Genomic DNA, 20,513 nt, shown 5'->3' with positions numbered 1-20,513 from the left:
TCCAACTTTGTTGAGCCTCATCATCCTTAAAACCTGTGTTGGTCATAAAAAGCTCCACGTCCAAGGCCAGAGCCCCAAATAAAGCATCAGAACAGATTTACAGAGATCCCTCTCTGGCTGGAAGCCACCTGGCCACCAGGCAAAGGAGTAAGCTCCATGCACAGCTGATGTTTGCAGATGTTGTTGGAGTTGCTCAAAAAAAGAAAGAAAACTTTAAAGCCGGTTTCAGACATGAACTCTGGAAAATTGGGTCCAGACATTTTCTGGAGTTCGTTTTTCACAAATGAATCATGTGGGAGGAGATTCTCGGAGTCAGATGCTTTCACAACTACAGGAAAATCTCCAGAACATCCAGCCAAGGGGTGGCATCTGGTTACAGGCAGGGCATCGTCTCTTATCACCAAAAGATCTTGAATCTCATATTTCCAAGTTGACGTCTTTGTCAGCATCTTCTACCTTTTCATTCTGAGATATTTATATTCCAACCGATCATGTGAAATGTCATCAACGCGCCCACTTGCTCCCTGTGAATCTTCTGTACAGTTTGCAGCTATATTCCCCTATTCCCACATGGACTCAGTCTGACATTTCACTAGGTTGGTTTGCCTTCTCACCAACAGCCAAAAATGTCAGGAAATTGTGCAGACTTCAGTGAATGTCTGAAATCAGGGCAACAGTGGCCGTCAACATATAAATTGTGACAGGAAAAAGGCGAACACATACACAAAACAAAACAAACAAAGAGGGAAGCATGATGAGAAATAAGTGAACAGCCATGGAGCCACTGGCGATAAGATGCCCCTGATCTTCGGCCTCGGACAATATGTGGAGCTAATCATGCCTGAAGGTTTCTTGGCACAGTGGATGCCTGCATCATGTTTAGAAGGCATGACCCTTGAACTGATGTCCTGGAAACAAAGGAAATCTGATGGAACAACTGGGTCACAAGAAAATGTGGGCCTCTTTACACTCTGCTTTACACACAAGCATCGTCGGGCAGAATATGAATGTGCATTCATGGATAGTTCTCTGTTGTCATTAAATGTCATGGGGATCGAAGATTTGTTTTAAAGGAATCCACGACAAGGCGAGTGGGCTTTAATATTTCCAACTTAAAGAGAGCATCATCATTACGATTAACATCAGACATAATCACTGAAAAATGTAATTGACAGCTCATTGTGCCGATGTCAGTGAGAAAGAATAACCAATAGAATGCAGATTGTTTTCAGCTGACCTGCAGCCTTAATATAGGCCAACCTCTGACAAGTGGCTGAATACTCAACTTCAACTCTTCCACCCCCTGAGGCTACAGATGCAGTGACAGATAGGGTGTGAGAGAGATGTGATGACTCACCTCCTCCCTTCAGGCTGCCCAGGCTGGCCGAGCTCTCTGACTGGGAGTTGCTGGCTCCTTCCCCGTCTGAGCCCGACTTCACTCGTTTCTCTTTCTCTGTGTGCCGAGGATAACAAAAAGGAAAGAAAAAAAAGAGAGCAGTCAGTTAAGCAAGTGGTGGTGTGATTCAGGAACTTGTAACCACTGTTCGAATGCCCTCGCAGTGCAGCACTGAAGGGAACCGTTTTCTAGCAACTGAATGTTTCGCTAACCAAGCGTATAATGTGTGCAAACAAATTAGCAGCAGTAAATTGGCAGATAAGGTTAAGGCCATTACTCAAGCCATCTGTCGACTGAAACTCAGAGGGCCTGCCTGGGCTGTAGAGATTGTAACAGACTTCATACTTCACACAGCGGTAAGTACAGTGAGAGCAGACTTTAAACGGAGAAGAGAGAGCGTCTGGGTCAGACAGATAATTGGCTCAGCCCACTCCAAAACATTTGTACCTGCTAAGAAAGTGGTTTAAAAGCCAGTGCAGGTCAGTAAGTGCAAATGAAAACAGCGATTATTGCATTTTGTACAAAACACTGCTCTTAATGTAGAGAAGCTGCATTGCCTGTGTTTATCAACAAAACCTGGCCGCGTGTGAAGGACAGCAGACTTTTTGTGCTTCTCAGTGACTATACCTTGATTTGTTTTTAGCCACTGCCACTATATCAACAATGATCACCACATAATAATTGATACTTTTCTTAAATTGGTAAAAATCTTTCTTCACTGCTGTGTGGATTCATTCATTCAGCCCCTCCTGACTCAGCTTGCTCTAATTCTCTCTCTCTTGTACGGATACATACAAACATTGTCATAGGACACATCTCTAAACTCAGACTGGGTAAAAGCACACAATTTGTTTGTAGCAAACACGAATGACGTACGTGTTTATTTGGATATAGAGCGAGGGAGTGAGATCTGATCACAAGTGGTCACAGGAGACAAATTCAGGTGTGAACAAATCTCTCAGAACGGATGTTAGTACCAGGTGTGAACAGGGCTAGAGTGGGACTAAATTATGGAGCATGCTATGCTTATTTTCAGCAAAAACCAGGACGATTTCTAGGACAGAGTGATACGTCACACTCGGATCTACAAATCAATCTTACATGTTGTGGTACTCTGACAGTAAAAATCTGACTGTAAACAAAGCAGTAGCCTTGGAAGTAAATTTACAACAACAGGTTATTTGATCATCTGCATGAAAACAAAGGGAGAGGAAAAAGGGTATGACACGCAAAGAAAAGTCCACAGCCAGAAGTGAGGAGCTGATGTTACAGTTGTGCAACATCCACGTCCAACAGTGCCACGTCTTGCACTCGTTGCACAGGAGCATGTTGCAAGCCCCTGTGTGTATGTTGTGGTACACCACTCCATGAAGAACATTAAATCTCCTTTTCCACTTTTCAAATCAGCTTTCAGCTACACCCCTTTGTTAACTTGCCCTACATGGGAGGAATAGTTATTTCTGTAAGGTCACACAGTTTGGGGAAATGCACTGTAACAAAATAAACATACAGTATATTGTCACTGTGCGTCCTCTTGTTTCACGCACAGCTACATTCCAGCTATGTTGCATGTCATACCATTCTTTCTCTCCTCTTGTTTCCTTTCTGTGTGATCACTGTTTTATTTATTACTAATGAAACACTTGGCTTTGAATAAATCCTCACTGTTGCACTGCTGCGTTTTGTGTAGCATTGCGATGTTGTGAGGACGGTGTCCGCATGTGTTGGCTTGTGAATCCGCAGAAAGGTCAGTGTCAAAAAATGTTCAGCTTTCAGGGTTTTAAGACCTTTTAAAAGACCTTTTTAAGACAATAATGAATAAAATTCAAGACGTGAATATCCCAGAATTACTTAGACTTCCTCATAACAGAACATGAGATGAAGTAGCCTAGAAAACGCCACGTTATGTCTCGTACTACAGACAGAGACAGGAGGTATCCATAGTCTTTCCCACAGCCAAGCGGAGGGTACCGAGATAAACAGGCAGGGGTGTTTGTAGACTCAGTTATCAGTTCCTTGTTGGTCTTGTTTGTGGTTTTATTACAATGTGCTAATATCTGTATCGTTTAGAAAGAACTACAACACATGGAGAATTTACAAACTATGTATTTAAGACCTAGTACGTAATATTTTCATTTTTGGCAAAACCATCCTTTAATAAGTTCCATTAACATGTCTCCTCTCAAATTATATATGTCTCGGTCTGAATATTCTGTCCTGGCAATTTTAAACATAACTCCTCCGAAGCTCTCCAATATCAGCAGAGATAAATCTAAATTGTTAAATGCTTTTACTCGTTGTCCTTAAAGTAAAAAGACTCTACTCGCGAATGTACAAATATCTATTATTGCCTTACCTAAAATATCCCTATGGCCCATTATGTGAAAGTGAGGCAGATGCTCAAACAAATCAAGAAGACACACAGGACAACACAAGACCTTCTGCTCCACTGTGATGATCCCTATGAGGCACAGAGATGCTGATGAACTGTAACTCGATGGCTGTAGATCAAATGTCCATTTCTGTCTGTCCAAAAGAGACCTTCTTATAGCAAGGAGGAGTTTATATCTCATCAAAATCCTTGGTGTAACAAAAGAAGGCAGCACAAGAAAACATCTCATTTCCCCTGAGTACAGGTAGCTTAGTGACAGCAGCGTTATTCCCCAAGAAACTATTTTCTCCCTGTGGCCTTTCCAGTGTGAGCTTTCAGTCTGAGTCGAGAAACAAACTCCTGCCAAACACGGAACCGACTTAAAGATGTGCAAGTTCAAAGCCCACTGTGGTGTTTACAGTGAATTTTCTATGAACACAGATTTCTGAACAGAGATGGGGAGCTGTAATATGGAGGAATGTGGGTCAGGAATGTGTGGTGGGCTGTAGAGAGCCGCTGTGGGTGGTAGAGAGGAGTTTGTCAGAAACAGACGCAGCAAACTAGACAGACGTACAGTTGATACCCCCCTCTCTCTGCCATGATTCTCAGGGGTCTTGTAACTTTAATGAAACAGACTCGAAAGGATTTTTCATCCCCTTCCTATCTCGCTTTCTTTTTCTCCACCACAAGAGAATGCCACTACTTCTTTTTGAAAAAAAAAAAATCATCATTTCCCCCTCTATAAACCCCTTCCAGTGCCGCATCACTTCTCCTTCATCAGTAACATCGTACTGAATCAGGAGAAAGCAGATTTGCTAATTAAAAGACTCGGCTAGAAAATGAAGACATACATAGGTGAAGAATAGTAGGAATGGGGAAAATAACATGGGGTGGGGTGAAGTGTTCGAGAAAAATAGTGAGGTTAAAAGACAGCACGCTCTCTTTAGCAGACTTAATATGCAGCTCAAAAATAACAGCCAAATAAAGAGGCGTGAGGTGGGAGCCTGTGGCCTTGATCCTGGGAAAACTAATCCATCCGCAAATGGAAATGTGCACACATAAAAACATTCTTAAACACCACAGAAGAAGAAGGTGAAGATGAAGAAAAAGAAGAGGCGAAAGAAGAAGAAGAAGAAGAGGAAAAAGAAGAGAACGCAGACGACAACGAAGAGGAGAAAGAATATGATGTCGAAGACGAAGTAGAAGATGATGGCGACGATGGCGACGCAGATGACAAAGAAGATGACGAAGACGATAACGAATATGAAGACGAAGAAGATAAAGAGAAAGACGAAGACAGTGAAGAAGACGACAAAAACAATGAAGACCACCACACAGACGACGACGTCAGACGAAGGCAACGAAGAAGTAGAAGTAGAAGAAGAAGGGGTAGAAATGTGGAGTGAATGAAAGAAGCAGTTAGAATGTTCATACAATGAGCATGTGAGTCTCTAAAGTCCTGAATTAACCAGCACATGAGACAAGATCAATGGCGCTGACACTGAATCTGTCAGGGGGTTGAGCTCGCACTGACACACGTACACAATCATTTTCTTTTCTCTCTCTCTCACACACACTCGCCATCCCAGCACCCGTCTCTTCGCCCCCCCCCCCGCCTTTGATCATCTCCTGCCCTCTCTCACTATCCATGTCCCCATCCCCCCCTTCCTTCTTTCCTTCGCTTGCCACCTCTTCGCTCCTCATAATAAACAGAAGCAAGTGCTGGAATAGGGAGAGGAGAGGAAAGAGAAAATGCCTCAATGGGTGTGGGGTGAGTGGGATTAAGGGTGCCAGGTGCAAAAGCGAGACGGACGGCAACAATGGATAATCAAAAAATCCAAAGAGCACCTACAAGTCGACATGTAGAGGGGTGATGGTGCTGAAACCAAAATCATGTGGCGAGAACTGCTCATTTACATTGGAGTCATACATGCGGTAAATTACATACATGTTCTGCTGAGCTGTGTGTGACACCGTCCTTTACACAGCACTTTAACTGCGTGCTGTTGCCTGCTTATCTCCTCACTGTACTCTGCTATTAAGGGCACTCACAATTTCAAAGCGGGTCGATGCTTTAAAGCTTGACATTAACAAGAAAAATCTAAATATATTATGAGGAGATAAAGAACATTTTTGTAGTAAAAGATGAAAAAAAAAAATTAAATACTGAGGGAAAATCCTAGCTCTGGTACATCAGAGTCCTATTATCAAAGCTGATCTCCTCCACTCAGCCCACCTCTGCCCCGGGCTAACCTCAAATCCTCGACTCCCCCAGTCGATACCTATATGAGATTTTAACCATGACGGAGTTTTCTGTAATAGAGAGGCGTCTCTGACCAAAGCAGGTCTGTCTGGTCTCTGATGATTTAACAACTGTGTGGGGAACTGGTCCAATCAATGGAAGCAGACAAACAGTTCTCCATTAGTTGACATGACCCCTCGAAAAGAAGTCAAGGTCAAAACAAATGATAAACGTTTCCAAGTTTTCTGCAAAACCTCAGGATGAAATACAGAATGACTGTGTACAGTAAGAGGAAGAGAATAACAATATGTGGGGGAGGAGAGGGAAAACTCATCCATCACATTCTGGTCGTCAGGGAGGCGACCATGCGTACCTTCCTTGGCAGCCTGCCAGAATTCAAACGCCACTCTGAACGCCTGAGCCACTGTGAGGGTTACCGCCTGGGCCTGTTGGTGGGAAGCAGAGAGACAGACACGGGTCAGATACAGCGGAAGAATGAAATGAAGATGAATAATCAGCCTTCTCAACCACGGGAAGGAAACACTCCAGGAAGTTGACGGAACTGTGACCCCAATAAAAACAGGAACTGAGCACGAACACGAGGAGTCCCCTTTCACAGACACTGGAGGAGGAGGAAGATAAACCCGTGCGGCTCCATGGCTCGTTGTTTATGAAAGTGGGAGGATACGTGGCCTTCTGGCCAGAACTAAATTAGTGAGGGGAAGGAAGAGGAGGGAGTGGTTCCCTCATTCCGAAAAACCTCCAGGGATGGAGAGAATGCCAAGAGAAGGATGACAGCCTCCCCCGCCCTACATGTTCTCACCCTGGTCTGTCTCCTGATTTAATGCTTGGACTCAAAGTGGCAATGCGTTTTTTCTAAAGTTCTCTTTTCAAGACATCTGCATTAACTGCTTTGCACACTTTTTCAGGAGCAAAAGCTGAACGTAAAGAATCTGACGCCTGCATTTGTACCATGTCGCCTTACTTTAAACAATATGTTTATTTATATGTAACTAATTGCAGTGAAGGGGTATTTTGACATTTAGGAAATTAGTTGATTTGCTTTCTTGCCGAGAGTTAAATGAGAAGATCAATAGCGCTCTCACGTCTGTATGCTAAATATAAAACCACAGCCGTAGCCAAATAATTAGGATTAACAACAAGGGGAAACAACAGGCTCTGTCCTGGTGCAACAATATACACCTACCAGCATCTCTAAACCTCATTACTCAACACGTTGTTTTTTCTGTCCAAAAATATTAAGTGTAAAAACAACATGTCATGGTTTAACATGGGGGTCCTGTAAGGGACTGTTTATTGGCTGGGAGCAGGCTAGTTGCCTGGCAACCTCACAATGACAAAAAAAAGACTTCTTAGAGTCACAGTGCCTGACCAAGACAAAATGAGTTATAACCATAGACTATATATAAAGATGGACGACATGTCTCCACCTCCACTATCCAGAAATGAAGGCTGAGATAAAAAAAATCCAGATACAAAAACACTGTCATCTTGCTCTGATGACATCAGTTGGAGCCAGAGTCTGCGCATTAGCGATTGGGGGATGTAGCCGGTCTCGAGGTCACACAGTGTCCAATCAGGAGTCAGTCTCAGCTGTCTACCATGACATTTCACCCCACAAGTAAGGTTCTCCAAAAGTAGCTTCACCATCATGTCATCCATCTTTATATTTAGTCTATGGATGTAATACACTGATTACTGAGCCTAAGAGATTTTCAGATAGATGTAAGCTACGTTTCCCCGTTTCCAGTCGAAGCTAACCAGCTGCTGGACGTAGCTTCAAAATAAATGCACAGATATGAGAGTACTGGACTAAATTAATTGTATTTCTCAGCACCGTAAAATATTTGTATTTTGCACTGTGCTGCCTGTACAAGACTATCACACTACTTATCTTGTATTTTATTTAACTGTCTGAGGGCTGCTGTATTCTATTTAAGTGTGGATTTTTATTCTTGCATTTCTTTACTGGCTGCTGCTATGACAAATACAATTCTACAGGGATTAATAAAGTCATCTATTTATATACGCGTTCAAAAATACAAAAAAAAAAAGGGAACTGAATTGAGCCATAAAGATAATAACTAATATTTATATCCTAAAGAAGTTACTGGACTATGTTGGGCACACACACATTTGTTGTCTCACTTGACACTCAACGGGAAAAACCTATCTACTCACCGTTTTTTTCTTAGTGCAGAGGAAGGCATGACACTCGAGGGTCTCATTGTGTTGGCTCTGGACAATGTAGGCAAACACTTTGTCGTGCATCTTGTCTGCCGTGCAATATGATATTCTGAAAGGGAAAAAAAAACACACTTTAATAAAAAACACTGAGACTTTAGAGTCTTCACAGATCAAGCGGAGCCATCATGCAACTTCATCTGCACTAAGCCCTTAAGCTCGCCCCAGCAATCAGATTTTTTCTTTAAAACATGTTACAGGAGAAAAAAAACCTGTGCATTCTTAAAGCCAGCTCCACACACACACACACACACACACACACACACACACACACACACACTCGCACTGCTCTGCACGTCATCAAACACCCCCCCAGCTGTGTACAGGTACTGAGCCCAACATCATCATAAAACTGAACCGAGTGGACATCTGTGCTGTTCCGCAAAACGGATGCCATCCCTTTCTGCTTTTTAAACAAGTCACTACACTCCCACTGAGTGCACCCGTTAAATATGACGTACATGAAAACTCCCAAAGACAACGTTTCCTGGCTTGTTGTGGTGTCAAAGGTCACCTGTTGATGTGAGATTTGTCACATATTTATGAGGTATTCATCTCGCTTATTGGTCTCAGGTGCATAGCAGGGTTTTAAATTACGCTGTAATGCTTCACAAATAGCTTTGCTCCACGGTTTGATCATCATGTCATCTTCACCCTGATACCAAAGTGATGGGATCAGCGGCCAGTTGACGAGGGAGACTCAAAATGATGGAGGAAGGCTATAAGAAATGTCTGCCATCTGTCCTTCTTTTCAGCTGTGACCATGTGCACCAATGTCACTGTGGTGTAGACACCCTTGGTAAAGTTATGACTAGGGAATATACAGTTTGGAATAAATACGTCAATAATGAAAGTAAGGCAAGAAAAGTTTGAGGAGGTTTTAGAATCACAGCTGCGCTCTGCACAACAAAATCAAGATTTAGAGGAGAGCGTTTTGGGTGGGAGCGTCAGGGAAATAGGGTGTCTCTGCAAATCCATTTCTTTTATTGGTCATTCGTCTTCTCAGCAGATGTCTGGGGAGGAGAGCTCCAATGGGCTGCAACACCCAACCAGCTGCTTTATGTCTTCACAGCATCCTGAGGTTACAGCTGGACCCACCTCACCCAGTCAGCCTTTTAATTACTCCTAAATTTACATACTTTTCATTCATCAAATGAGAGAATCCATTATCAGTGCTGCGTTTAACGGGCATTGCATAAAAGGGGGGCTGGATGAATCGGGTATTTTTATACTCAAGCACCACGACAGGGTGCTCCACGAAAAATATGAAATTAAGAATATTATTTTTCTTATCTTTATATTTCTTTTTCCGAAACAATAATCAAAAGAATAATCATTAGATTATTTGATGATGGAATTAATAATCGGTTGCAGCCTTAATTATCGGTGACTGCAGTTAACAGCAACATACACATTTTATCAACTTAATTGTATCCTCTGTTTTATCCATCTTCTTTGAAAGGGTTACTCAAGTTCAATCTAAAAAAAAAGCTCAGTGATTTAGATACTAGATTTTAATATAGATAAATGCTGCGAGCCTGACAAATTGACTCAAACTTGCTCAGCCAGGAAATTCGATGACAGGTGGGGGGACTGAGGCTTTTCTCTGAAATGGCTCAGATTTCCAAGGTCACCCTGGAAGACAACTTGTCAATAAAATGGTTCTAGGATAACTCCAGAAAACTGTCGATGATCAGTCTGCCTAGTTTTAGACAAAATTATTCAATATGAGGCTATTCATGCCTCGACAAATGATGGAAAGTCCCCGCTTGCATTGATGAAGACTCATAAATGTGGGATTTTAGAAAAGTGACTCAAGCTTTGCTCAAAGGCTCAAGGCCGGTGGAGGTTAGTCAGCTTTAATGGAGCAGGCTGCAGCAGGCAAGTGAGATCTGTAGATATTTAGTAGAGAGGACAAGAGAGAAATAGTGTGCGTGAGTGTGTGTCAGTCAGTCACACCTAAGGTGAAAGCTCAGGCGTACAGCTGTGAGGGAGTCCCATGGTAGTTGAGATTGATGAGACGTACAGTTTATGGACTGTCTACATTTCTCCCTCTCACACACCAAAGACACACAGACACAGACACCCACACAGACAGAGACACAGACACAGACACACAACCCTGCTATGTAGTACCACACATCCTTATACTCACATTCCTTCAGTGATGGATGAGAACAAGACAGGAAAAAACACTTTTTGTTTTAAATTCAGGGTGAGAGTATTTAATAATCGGAGCAGCCCGGTTCAGTCCAGGACACGGAGTGTGTGAGAAACATTGACACGGCGCCTGAGGAGTCGGAAAAAAAAACTGACCTGTATATGGAGATGTTTTCTATCAGCTGGTTAGAGGCACTGTCGTAAAGGATGATTCCTCGTGGGGAGACCGATAACGTGACTTTCTGAAGTTTTTTTCCACTTGCTTTGGCCTGGAAGATGGGGAAGAGAAGGATGAGAAAGAAAGGGCGGAGGCCACAAGGAGAAAATATATGTGAAAGAGAGACAGAAAGGGAAGGAAAAACAATCAATACCACTTTGAATTTATGTTTAAAATTATTTTATTCAAATCAGTCACAAAGCACAATTCCTACCATCAATCGTCAATCTAATTCTAGAAATCTCTGACTGTCTGTCTGTATCTGGCTTCCATATCTCGAGAACTGTTCATCTTATCTGCGTCACACTCAAGTATTGTTAAGAGCCACAGGAATTGAGGTGTTGAATTTGGTGCGACGTGGATGCACAATATATTCAATATCCGCAAACTTTGAATAAACAGGCGACCAATGCACTGTAGCAGCTGCTGTTAGGACTAATCAATGAAAGTGACGTTGATCACAAAAACAGCGCATTCACTAGAACTGCAACTACAACCGATTCTCCGGTTTGGGGTTCTGCTTCAAGCTTCTCGGAACTTAAACAGTCAGCCGTCGGTCTCTACTTGCCACGGATCAGTTACAACAGGTCACTTGCACAGCTTCAGAAAGAAATCTGCAACCAGCATTGCGACAGGCCTGGCAAACCGACAATTCCAAACAGACATGTTGAGAACGGGAACTGCACTAGTGTTTCAAAAGAAAAGTTAATTTTAAACTGAACTTCTAACCAATAATGTTGTTGTTGACTTGACCAGACGTATCTGACATAAGCCATTGACCAAAGACTTTGTCAAAACAAACACAAACAAATCAAACAAGTTTAACAACAACAGTATATTTTTGACTGAGAACCACAGAGAAAATAGAGAGAAAATGTAATCTTTTCTAAAGGCGAAACGTTTTTAAAAAAAAAACTCCCACTCAGCCTCCTAACATCCTTTTTGGAGGGAAACCAAGGGCAGCCAATAGATCAGGCCCAACCAGAGCCTCTGCCTCCCTCTCCATACATCACTGTGTCCCAAGTCCCCTATTCTGCCACCACTAACTTCGTTATCCATTGAGCTGCCAGATCCAATAACATTAAGCCCTTTTCTGCAATGATAAAGCTGGTTGAGCCATGCAATGAGCGACAATGTTCTAACTAATTGCATCCTCCTCTAAATGTCAATCTGGACCTTGGGTGGGATGAGGGTGAGTGGGGGGTGTTGACTATGATTTACAAGTGGCTGAGGTGATGATGGGGAGAATATAATATGGCTGCTTCAGAGAAACTTAGTTTTCTTAAACCAGGCATGATGATGAGAAGATTTTAGAAGGTCTGTGTATTAAATCGAATCGAATTAAGTTATGCGTGTGTGTGTGAGTCTTCGCTGCTGAAAATGTGTCTTTCTTACCGTAGCCACTATCCTCTTGACGGCAGCCGCAGACAGCTCCTCTCCTTTGGGCTGCTCGACCATCGTGACCCCCAGATACTTGAGCTGGAACACCATACCCTCCAGTAGGGTCTCCCTTGTGTCCGTCCAGTTCTCCGGAAGCTCTGCAAGAGGAGAGACATGCATGACAGCTCATCAACAACACTGTTGCTCTTACTGTTAAGCAGGCCGAGAGATACTTTGTGTCATATGTCAACAAAGCTCAGCGCTATCTCTCTGTGTCCACTAGCAGGATGCTAAACTCAGCTGGATTAGATACGACAGCAGCCGAACTATGTGCTCATGGCTGTGTCTAATTAGCTGTAGCTATACCTTCTTGAAGTGTGAGGTTAACTCAAGTGTTTTATTAAGTGAATATTTCACTGGCAAAAATAAATCATGTCTATTTTCACAGAAATATAAATATAAGTTACTGGAAATTAAAATGAGGAAGAGGGCACCAAGTTTTTTTAAACCTAAATAAAAAGGTGGATCATCTTCTTTTGGCGGCCAGAGCCGAGGTCCTGCCAAATGTGAACTGCATAGGTAAGTGAGTGTTAAGTATCAGAAAAAAGTATCAATTCTCCAAAAAGATAAATACCCTGAAATCTCTGAAATACCACGAAGGTCTCAAAAGACTCTTAAAACCATGAAAATAAAAAAGATTTTTGACTCAAACTCAAAATTTTAATCATATTAATAGGATAGGAATATCCTGAAAATACAAATAAGAAATAATACTGATATAGACAAACATAACTCTTAATAAATACCTTTTGATTCATAATGTAAAAAATGAGCAAAAGGATTTGTTATTTCCAGATGCTATTAGAAAGCAACTTGAAAGTAATCTTAACTGTAAATTGGGTTTGGTAGCTTCTATCGTAGTTTTGTTATTTTTTTACATTTTCAAAGTTACTTATTTAAGCATCTGTTATGTACCACTGTAGCTGTGACACTTTTATTACCCTGCATAGGGTCAATAAAGTTTATTTTATCCACTCTGGCCCTGTGTGTACTCTGCACTGTATCCCTCTCATTTATCACACAGACTAATCGAGCATAAATGCCATGAAAACTAAATTAAAGTTTAATATGAAATGTCAGTGGTGGTCGTTGGAATATATATGTTTTCAACAAAGTGCCAAGTACAAGTAATAAAACTGGTCCCTCTTTACTACAATCCTGCCAACTACAGCCAGCAAAGTCTCATTAATAAAGGACCATCTCCTTAAGCTTCTGTGGCAAAGACTCTGACACTTACCCACAATGTTGTTCTTTTCGTTTTTTGTTCTCTTTTGTTCGGTTTGTTAAGAAATGAATTTTTTTTTTCAGAGGGAACATTAGTCACGTGCTAAAGGCAACGTCTTTTTCTCCATGTTATGTCAGTATCATAACCAATATAGAAAAATAGACGACAAATCGACCACTTTCTTCCACTATCCGGAAGCCAAAATATCCCGGATACAAATGCCGCCATCTTGCGCATTGGAGCCAGAGTCTGCAAAGAAGCACTCGGGGGATGGAGCCATGGTAGCATGGTTTTAGTGATACACACACTCGGCTGTCAATCATGACGTTTCACCAGTTTTTTTCAATTATATAATTAAAATCAAATTTACTAGAAAAATTAAAAGTGTGATAGGAACAACCAACGTGACATAAAACATCTTTGAGAAAAGATGTTTTACTAACATGGCAAAAAAATGGTTACTAACATAGAGGAGGTGGGATTTATGATCTATACTGCACCCAGCCACCAGGTGGTAATTGAGACACTTTGGCTTCACTTTAGTGGAGCTGTCCTGTCGACCATCTTTATATACAGATTATGGTCAGTATGAAGAGAGCCTGGTTCACAGAACAAAGGACACAGCGAGAACAAAACCACTTGTGTGACATGACCTTCCTTCCATTTAACACCAAACCATTAAGACCCATATGTTCAAATTATTCAGCAGTTTTCAAACTTGCCACACTCAAGTCTGTAATAAAAGGAACCAGTTGCAGAAAAAGTGGAAACAATATCTCAGACCGGATGTTCACACAAGCAGACAACAAACTTCAAAAAGCTTCTTCTGTATTCAGCCATTTGGTCCAGCAATAAACATGCTAACTTCTCCTTGAGGCTCATAAAAAGTTTATGGACTTGCCATTATGTGGTGTGATAGTGAGTGGAGGCCATTTGTCTCTTCAAACGAGATCCAGCCAGAAACACAGTGAACAACAACACCCCTCCCACCTGGGTGGTCTTCATGTCACCCAGTATCTTCAGGGCAATTTAAATAGACTCCTGTTGTTGCTGTAACCATGTTTGTGTAGCCATTTACACAGTCACATCTTTAATACAGATTCAATTGAATTTTGAGTCAATTGACAAAAAAACGTATTGGCCACAATCTTCAGAATTGCTTGCTTGATTGAAAACTGAAATAAATTGATTGTTCAAATACTTATCTGTAATAGTAGTGCATAGACTATCTTTGGATTTTGGACCATTAGTGAGAAAAAGACAAACTTGGGCTCTGAGAAATTGTGATGGACATTTTCATCTTATTCAATTGAGAAAATAAGATTCACTGATTAACTCAGGAAATAATTGGTGATTAATTGAAATGAAAAATGACTTATCTGATGGTATTCACACAAATCATCTATTCGTTGTCCCCATTGTAGCCCGAGTGCTGTAATTTCCTTCAGCAGCACATGATTTTTGTGCAGATTTGATTGAAACAGGCTCCGTCTCAGCAGCTTCCTTACCTCAACTGTTTCAGCCTTTCTTGAACGAATACATTTTGGATTGTTAAGCTTTAATGATAAATTGACAATTATTCTTACCAATGATGGAATAACCAAATTAATGTCATACAATTTTAACTAAGCATTTAATTTAAAGTAAATTTACAATTTATTATTTACTTCAAACATTATCCATCTTCTAATTAATGTAACCACAAAAGAGAAGTGAACAGTGCATTAAGTATTTTAAAGCGTTGTGAATGTATTCATCCGTTGTGAACACTATAGCCAGTTTCAGACATGCACTGAACTCTGCATTGAACTGCGGACATTTTCCTGAAATTTTGGATGTCTGGAAACTACACTGCGAGTGTGCGATCAGTTGTGTCGATGGCGTTTCTAACGTGAGACATGAAACTGGAAGAATACAAATATCGCAGGATGATAAAGACACATGGAAGATGCCTACGAAGAGGTAATCTTGGAAAGACAAATGAGATTCAAGAGCCTTTGGTAAGAAGGGCTGATGCCAGTGTCATTGGGCTGTGAACAAAAACACTGTTTTCCGCATCCAAATTTAAACCTCATGTCCTCCCTCCTGTTGAAGTTGTAAATGCATCTGATGCAGACAATGTCCTGCTGCATTCCTTATATGTGAAAGGCAAACTCCAGGAAATATCTGGACCCAATTTTGCTGACTTTTTCCGTGGTTAATCGCTAAAAATAGTATAAGACTTTATGGTTTTAAGAAACCATATCACACGAAGCATTTGAAGAAAGCAGCAGAGGTTAACATATAACATTCCTTACCTCTCCACCAAAACCAAGCCAACTGTGAGTGGTTATGGAGAATGGTTGTTAATGGTCTAAATGCAGCTCTAACCAAACCCATACTTAAGTAATGGGTGGGTGTTAACAGTGAACACCCACTCTAAGGTCAAGGTCTTTGCGCTCCTAAGTATGGCGAACAGATCAGCCCCCCTCTGCTGCTTCATTAGTCCCTGGATGAGTAGCACCCTCACTGTAATATAATCTGTGGCGAGGAATCACTCGCTGCCGTGAGTGACCTAAATCAAGTTACCGACAGGTCCAAGTGGACTATAAACGTCCATTAGTAGGTGTAGCCACTTGAAACATTTGCAAACAGTTACACAAACACAATGGCAATGATAGCCTCAGCTGCTGTGACATATCTCACCTTTAGTGTTTGCTTGCTTTTGTAAAGGCAACAGTGAACCTTCAGTCCAGAGTTTTTGCGGTTTACAAAAAGGAAACATTGCCGAACCGGTCTGCATTTTTAACAGTCTGTCAGATTTGCTTTGAAAATGGTCAGAGTGATTCAAGGCTTTGGAGAGATGCCATTCACATAATACACACAATTGTAGCAGCAGGGTTGTTCAGGTCCAGCAGAGAGGGATCAGAGTCAAGCCTGTGCGCTTCAACTGCCCATACTAATGCCTGCAGAAGGCAAGTCTCCAGGGATGATGAGCAGTTCAGCATGAATGCATAGTCTACGGAATACTCCATCCCTAGAGATGAGAAGGCTACTGTAAGACTAGGGCCACAGCCATACTTAAATGTATTGCACAAGTGGTTTATCTCTGCATCAGTAATAATCTCCGTCAATTCGAACACACCTGAAAATGTATTTCACGTGACCATTCATTTACACCAGGCATGTGCGTGCCAGTGTAAACAGGAAGCAGATTGTCTTAATTACAGGTGATACTATGAACAAGAATCAACAGTCGTGAAAGGTAAGATGAGGGATTTCTTTCCTTGGACCTATGATGAGGTGGAACTGTTACTGACATTCGGTATAAATTTTTTCTCCTTCATCTGTCCCCATAAATGTAAAAAACTATATTTCTATCCAAGAAATATATATATATAAATATTCAAAAGAAAGCATCCTGAAACTTTCAATAGTGTCCAATTGTTATTTTTCAGCTTGGACACTTAAACTCTATAATGGCACTAAAGCACATACCTCCACACAGTGCTTCCCATCTCACAATGTTAAAAAAGGGCTAAAAAAACAGACATCTAGATCTGCCCATTTCTCTGAATTGTCCGAATTGTAAATAATTGCTTATTTCATGTGTAATTTGTGATGTGATAACAGTTCATGTGCATGTGAACTCCTAAACCTTGACAAACATCTTCTAGGAAGCCACTAATTAAAGAATGATCTGCCTGAAATCCTCCAGCCAGTTGTCCACTCTGCCCATCAAGATGGAAATTTGCTTCCATCACCTCTGTCTCCTCCTGCTTCAGACAAGTCTCAACACTACACCATACTACTCGGCAAAGAAAAGACACATAACTACTTCCTCACTGAGCACTTCACCTCATCTAAACCACAGTGTAACACTACAGATCTTTAAAATCTCTATGTGACACTGTCAGCCGAGTAGCAGATAGGTTTACAGGGACATTAGACTTCTGGATAAAACAACCCAATGTCTCCACGCCCCACCGCTGCATAATTATTGCAGCTGCTGATTCAGGGTCATGGCAGAGACACATTATAGACCCGGTATCCTTGTATTGTGCTGTATTACCCTGCTGCATGTTCTCCTTCCTCACTCTCCCGCTGACCTGCACTTTACACGTTAACAATAAATACCAACAATAACCAGAAGTTATTAGGACATATACAGAAAGTAGTTGAAGTTTACTTTGTGTGTTTGATTTGCCTGACTTTTCTCTGATATGGAAAGAGATATCCGTATTAACACTTATTTCAGGTTAAACTGTGTTTTTTCGAAAATGGCCTGTATGATTTCAGGCAGGTTATTGAAGCTGTGGGGTTCAGTGAATCTCTGGGCAGGAATCCTAACAGTCTCTCTGTTGTCAGTGTGAGTGTACAATCTGCTCTCATTTGCCCACTTTTTACACAAGATTGTCGTAGAGGACAACACACTGAAGAGGTCTTAGCCTCTTTTTTAAGATCTGATCATTCAAGTCTATGCATAAGCTGGGACTTTTCATTAAGTTTTAATGAAGCTAATACTACAGAGGCAGTTAGGCCCTTTTGAGTCTTTCAGCAGGAGAACATTCAAAGGGTGGAGAATGTGGTGGTGGTGGGTATTTGGTCAAAAGCCAACACAGAGGATATGAACCAGGCAATTTGGACAAGGGTGGGTCAGAGAGGATCCCTATCGCTTTCCCTGTCAACAGCCAGCGACAGTGACTGAAGATCGGCTCTTCATGGCCTTGCCTCTGCTTTGAAAGAAGGGCAGTTGATAGACAGGAAGAAGGGACAGCCAGATAAACCTTTGTCATAAATATAGTACAAGCTGATAAGAGAAAAGGGGAAGTGAGGTATAATCATGAAATAGAGTTAAAAACCAAGAAAAATATGCAAATGATGGAGGCAAGTCAAAATTTTAACCATAAATTCACACACATATGTCCTTCACATAACAAATGTAATGGACAATTAGGGAGATGCAACAGTTTAATCACCGTGGAAACAGCAGGAACGCTCTGCTACGCTGTGAGTGCAGGCTAAAAAACGTAGTTAATACTCTGGGGATGGCAGAGAGGGATATGCATGCAGCAAGAAGGGGATGAAAACACACTGTTCACAGTGCCATCCTGACAATTCAGTCATTTTATCAGTGCCATCAAGAACGTGCTTCCAGACAACATTTAGAGAGTTTCTCTACAGAGATGAATTAAACATGAACATTGCCACTCGTACACATTCATTGACACATTTCTCAACCGAAAACAAACTCAAGGGTTACTAAGTTGAGCACTTGGCGTGACTGAGCTCGTCAACTGTGACTTCACACCATGATTAACTATCACATCAAATTGTAGGAGTTAATGCTAAAGCTGTGTCTGGGAAAATCTTTTAACACCCTTGTTGTTGACATCATTCAACAAGTGATAACAGATTACGTCAGTAATGAATGATTATTCTGGAGTTCTTGTAGGGGGAGCAAAGTGGCAGCTCGGCAGCAAAGTGGCCCAGCTTGGATTGACATACAAACACAAATAAAGACATTCAGGTCATTAGTCAAAGCCCTGCCACCTCTCCACAGCTCCAGCAGGCTCCACAAGTCCAGCCTGCTGCATCAACATTTTCCCCTTTGTTGAGTTTTGAAAGGAGCTTCAGAGCACCGAGAGCTCTCTGTGTGGTGTCTCGTGGGCTTCGGTGAATGAGTAAGAGGAGGGGAGTCCAAGTGCATTTATATGGGCCCTTTGGATACTACACTGTGAATGACTTATTGTTTTGGTACCATCTCCTGAATGAGATGGGTCTCCTCTGAGGCTTTTGTGTTTCTAGAACACATTGGTGATTGCACAGTGAAACAAGCACTGATGCCAGGCAAATAACAGGATCCCACTTCTTGCTTTGGTTGGAATCACTCTGGTTAGGGGAATTCATACCCAAGGATGCTATAAATGTATCTCCTCTTTTGGGTATGAGCCACTTGTTTATTCTTGGGCTGTCAGAGTCCTCCTGTCACTTTAAAATTACATCAACTACGTGTGGAGGAACTCCAAAGAGCATCTTGTCAGAATGCTTGGCCTTCTCTGTCTTCAAGTGCCCCCATTATTATTCAGTGGGTTAGAGGTCAGGTGACTGTGGAGGAAAGTCCATGACAGACTCCTTGATTTTCTTTGGTCTTAAAGTAGTTCATGATAACCATTGGGGTGTGTTCATTCATCCTGCTGCAGTATGAATCCTTCTCGACAAAGAAGCAAACAAAAAGTGCATGTCTCTGAAGAATGGAATTGTACTTCTCCTTGGTCAGTATCAAGTCAGTTCAGTGCAGGTGTTCAACTCCAGACTACGCAAAAAAAACAAGACTTGAATATTCTCGCCACTACATGTCACTACTAGTTTGATGCACAGCAGTATCATTCTCTCTCCCTTTCATCTCCCGAAATACAGCCATCTTATACTGCCACGAATACCAAACTTTGAGTACATGTCATTTTTTCCCCATTCATCCACTGTTAAATGTTTGTATATCTTAGCCCATTTCATGTGTTTAGCTTTGTTTCCCCTCTGGAGAAGTGGTTTGAAAACTGCTACTTGTCCACTAAGACGAGAAAGTCTTGTTTTGATAAGGCTCCGCAGTTTCTGCAGACTTCTTCGGCCTGGCTTCCAAGTATAATGTCTGTAGAAATCCAGGAAAAGTCAATGTGTGAACACATTAGGGGATCCCTTGCTTCATTCACCGCGAGCAAGTGGAGGGGTTGATGACGGTTCTAATGGGCAACAGACGCAAAAATGAAAAAAGAAAAAGAAAAAAAGAAACAAACATCCCCCGGTGAAAAAGCTGTGAGATATTTGTGGAGAGAGTGGTGTCTACAATCAGACACCGCCAAAGATGTCAAGAGAGTTTATGGTGATAAGAGCCGACACCGCTGTCTGTGAGTTGTCAAGAAAACCACACGATCTCCACAGCAGTATAAGACACTTCCTGTCTCTGCCTGCTGCATCCGGCTGCTACACCTCTCACCTGAATAATGCAGAGGATTTGATGCAGTTGCAAACATGTCTGTATAGAATACATCCGCTGTGTTGTGCATGTGTGAAACACAGAATGCAGGTGAACTTCGTAGCCAATTCTCTGAATTTTACCCGCATGTTACGTCTGAAAACAGCGGATGATACAGCCTAAAGTGCAAAAAATGACAAAAGCAGAATTGCTCATGTGTCTTCAGCTATTTATAGATCAGCTGA

General features: G+C 41.6%; 1 protein-coding gene and 1 long non-coding RNA gene across 3 annotated transcripts in view; both read right to left on the bottom strand.

Moving 5' to 3' along the window:
* ldlrap1b (low density lipoprotein receptor adaptor protein 1b) overlaps positions 1-20,513 on the bottom strand; it is a 35,347-nt gene that overhangs the window by 7,386 nt on the left and 7,448 nt on the right. For both annotated transcript variants that reach the window (XM_034576290.1, XM_034576291.1), the window contains exons 2-6: positions 12,047-12,189; positions 10,591-10,703; positions 8,212-8,326; positions 6,383-6,455; positions 1,358-1,453 (exon numbers count right to left, since the gene is read on the bottom strand). In XM_034576290.1, coding sequence (XP_034432181.1) covers positions 1,358-1,453; positions 6,383-6,455; positions 8,212-8,326; positions 10,591-10,703; positions 12,047-12,189 — 540 coding nt within the window. The remainder of the gene's footprint in view (positions 1-1,357; positions 1,454-6,382; positions 6,456-8,211; positions 8,327-10,590; positions 10,704-12,046; positions 12,190-20,513) is intronic.
* On the bottom strand, positions 3,546-6,010 carry LOC117756020. The gene is made up of 2 exons (XR_004612718.1): positions 4,471-6,010; positions 3,546-4,402 (listed from the first exon to the last, which is right to left on the bottom strand). It is a non-coding gene; the product is annotated as an uncharacterized LOC117756020 (long non-coding RNA).

Source organism: Hippoglossus hippoglossus, chromosome 22 (assembly GCF_009819705.1).
Source record: "Hippoglossus hippoglossus isolate fHipHip1 chromosome 22, fHipHip1.pri, whole genome shotgun sequence".
NCBI lineage: Eukaryota > Metazoa > Chordata > Actinopteri > Pleuronectiformes > Pleuronectidae > Hippoglossus > Hippoglossus hippoglossus.
The sequence above is the reverse complement of the archived record's forward strand: the minus strand, read 5'-3'. Positions and strand labels throughout refer to the sequence as shown.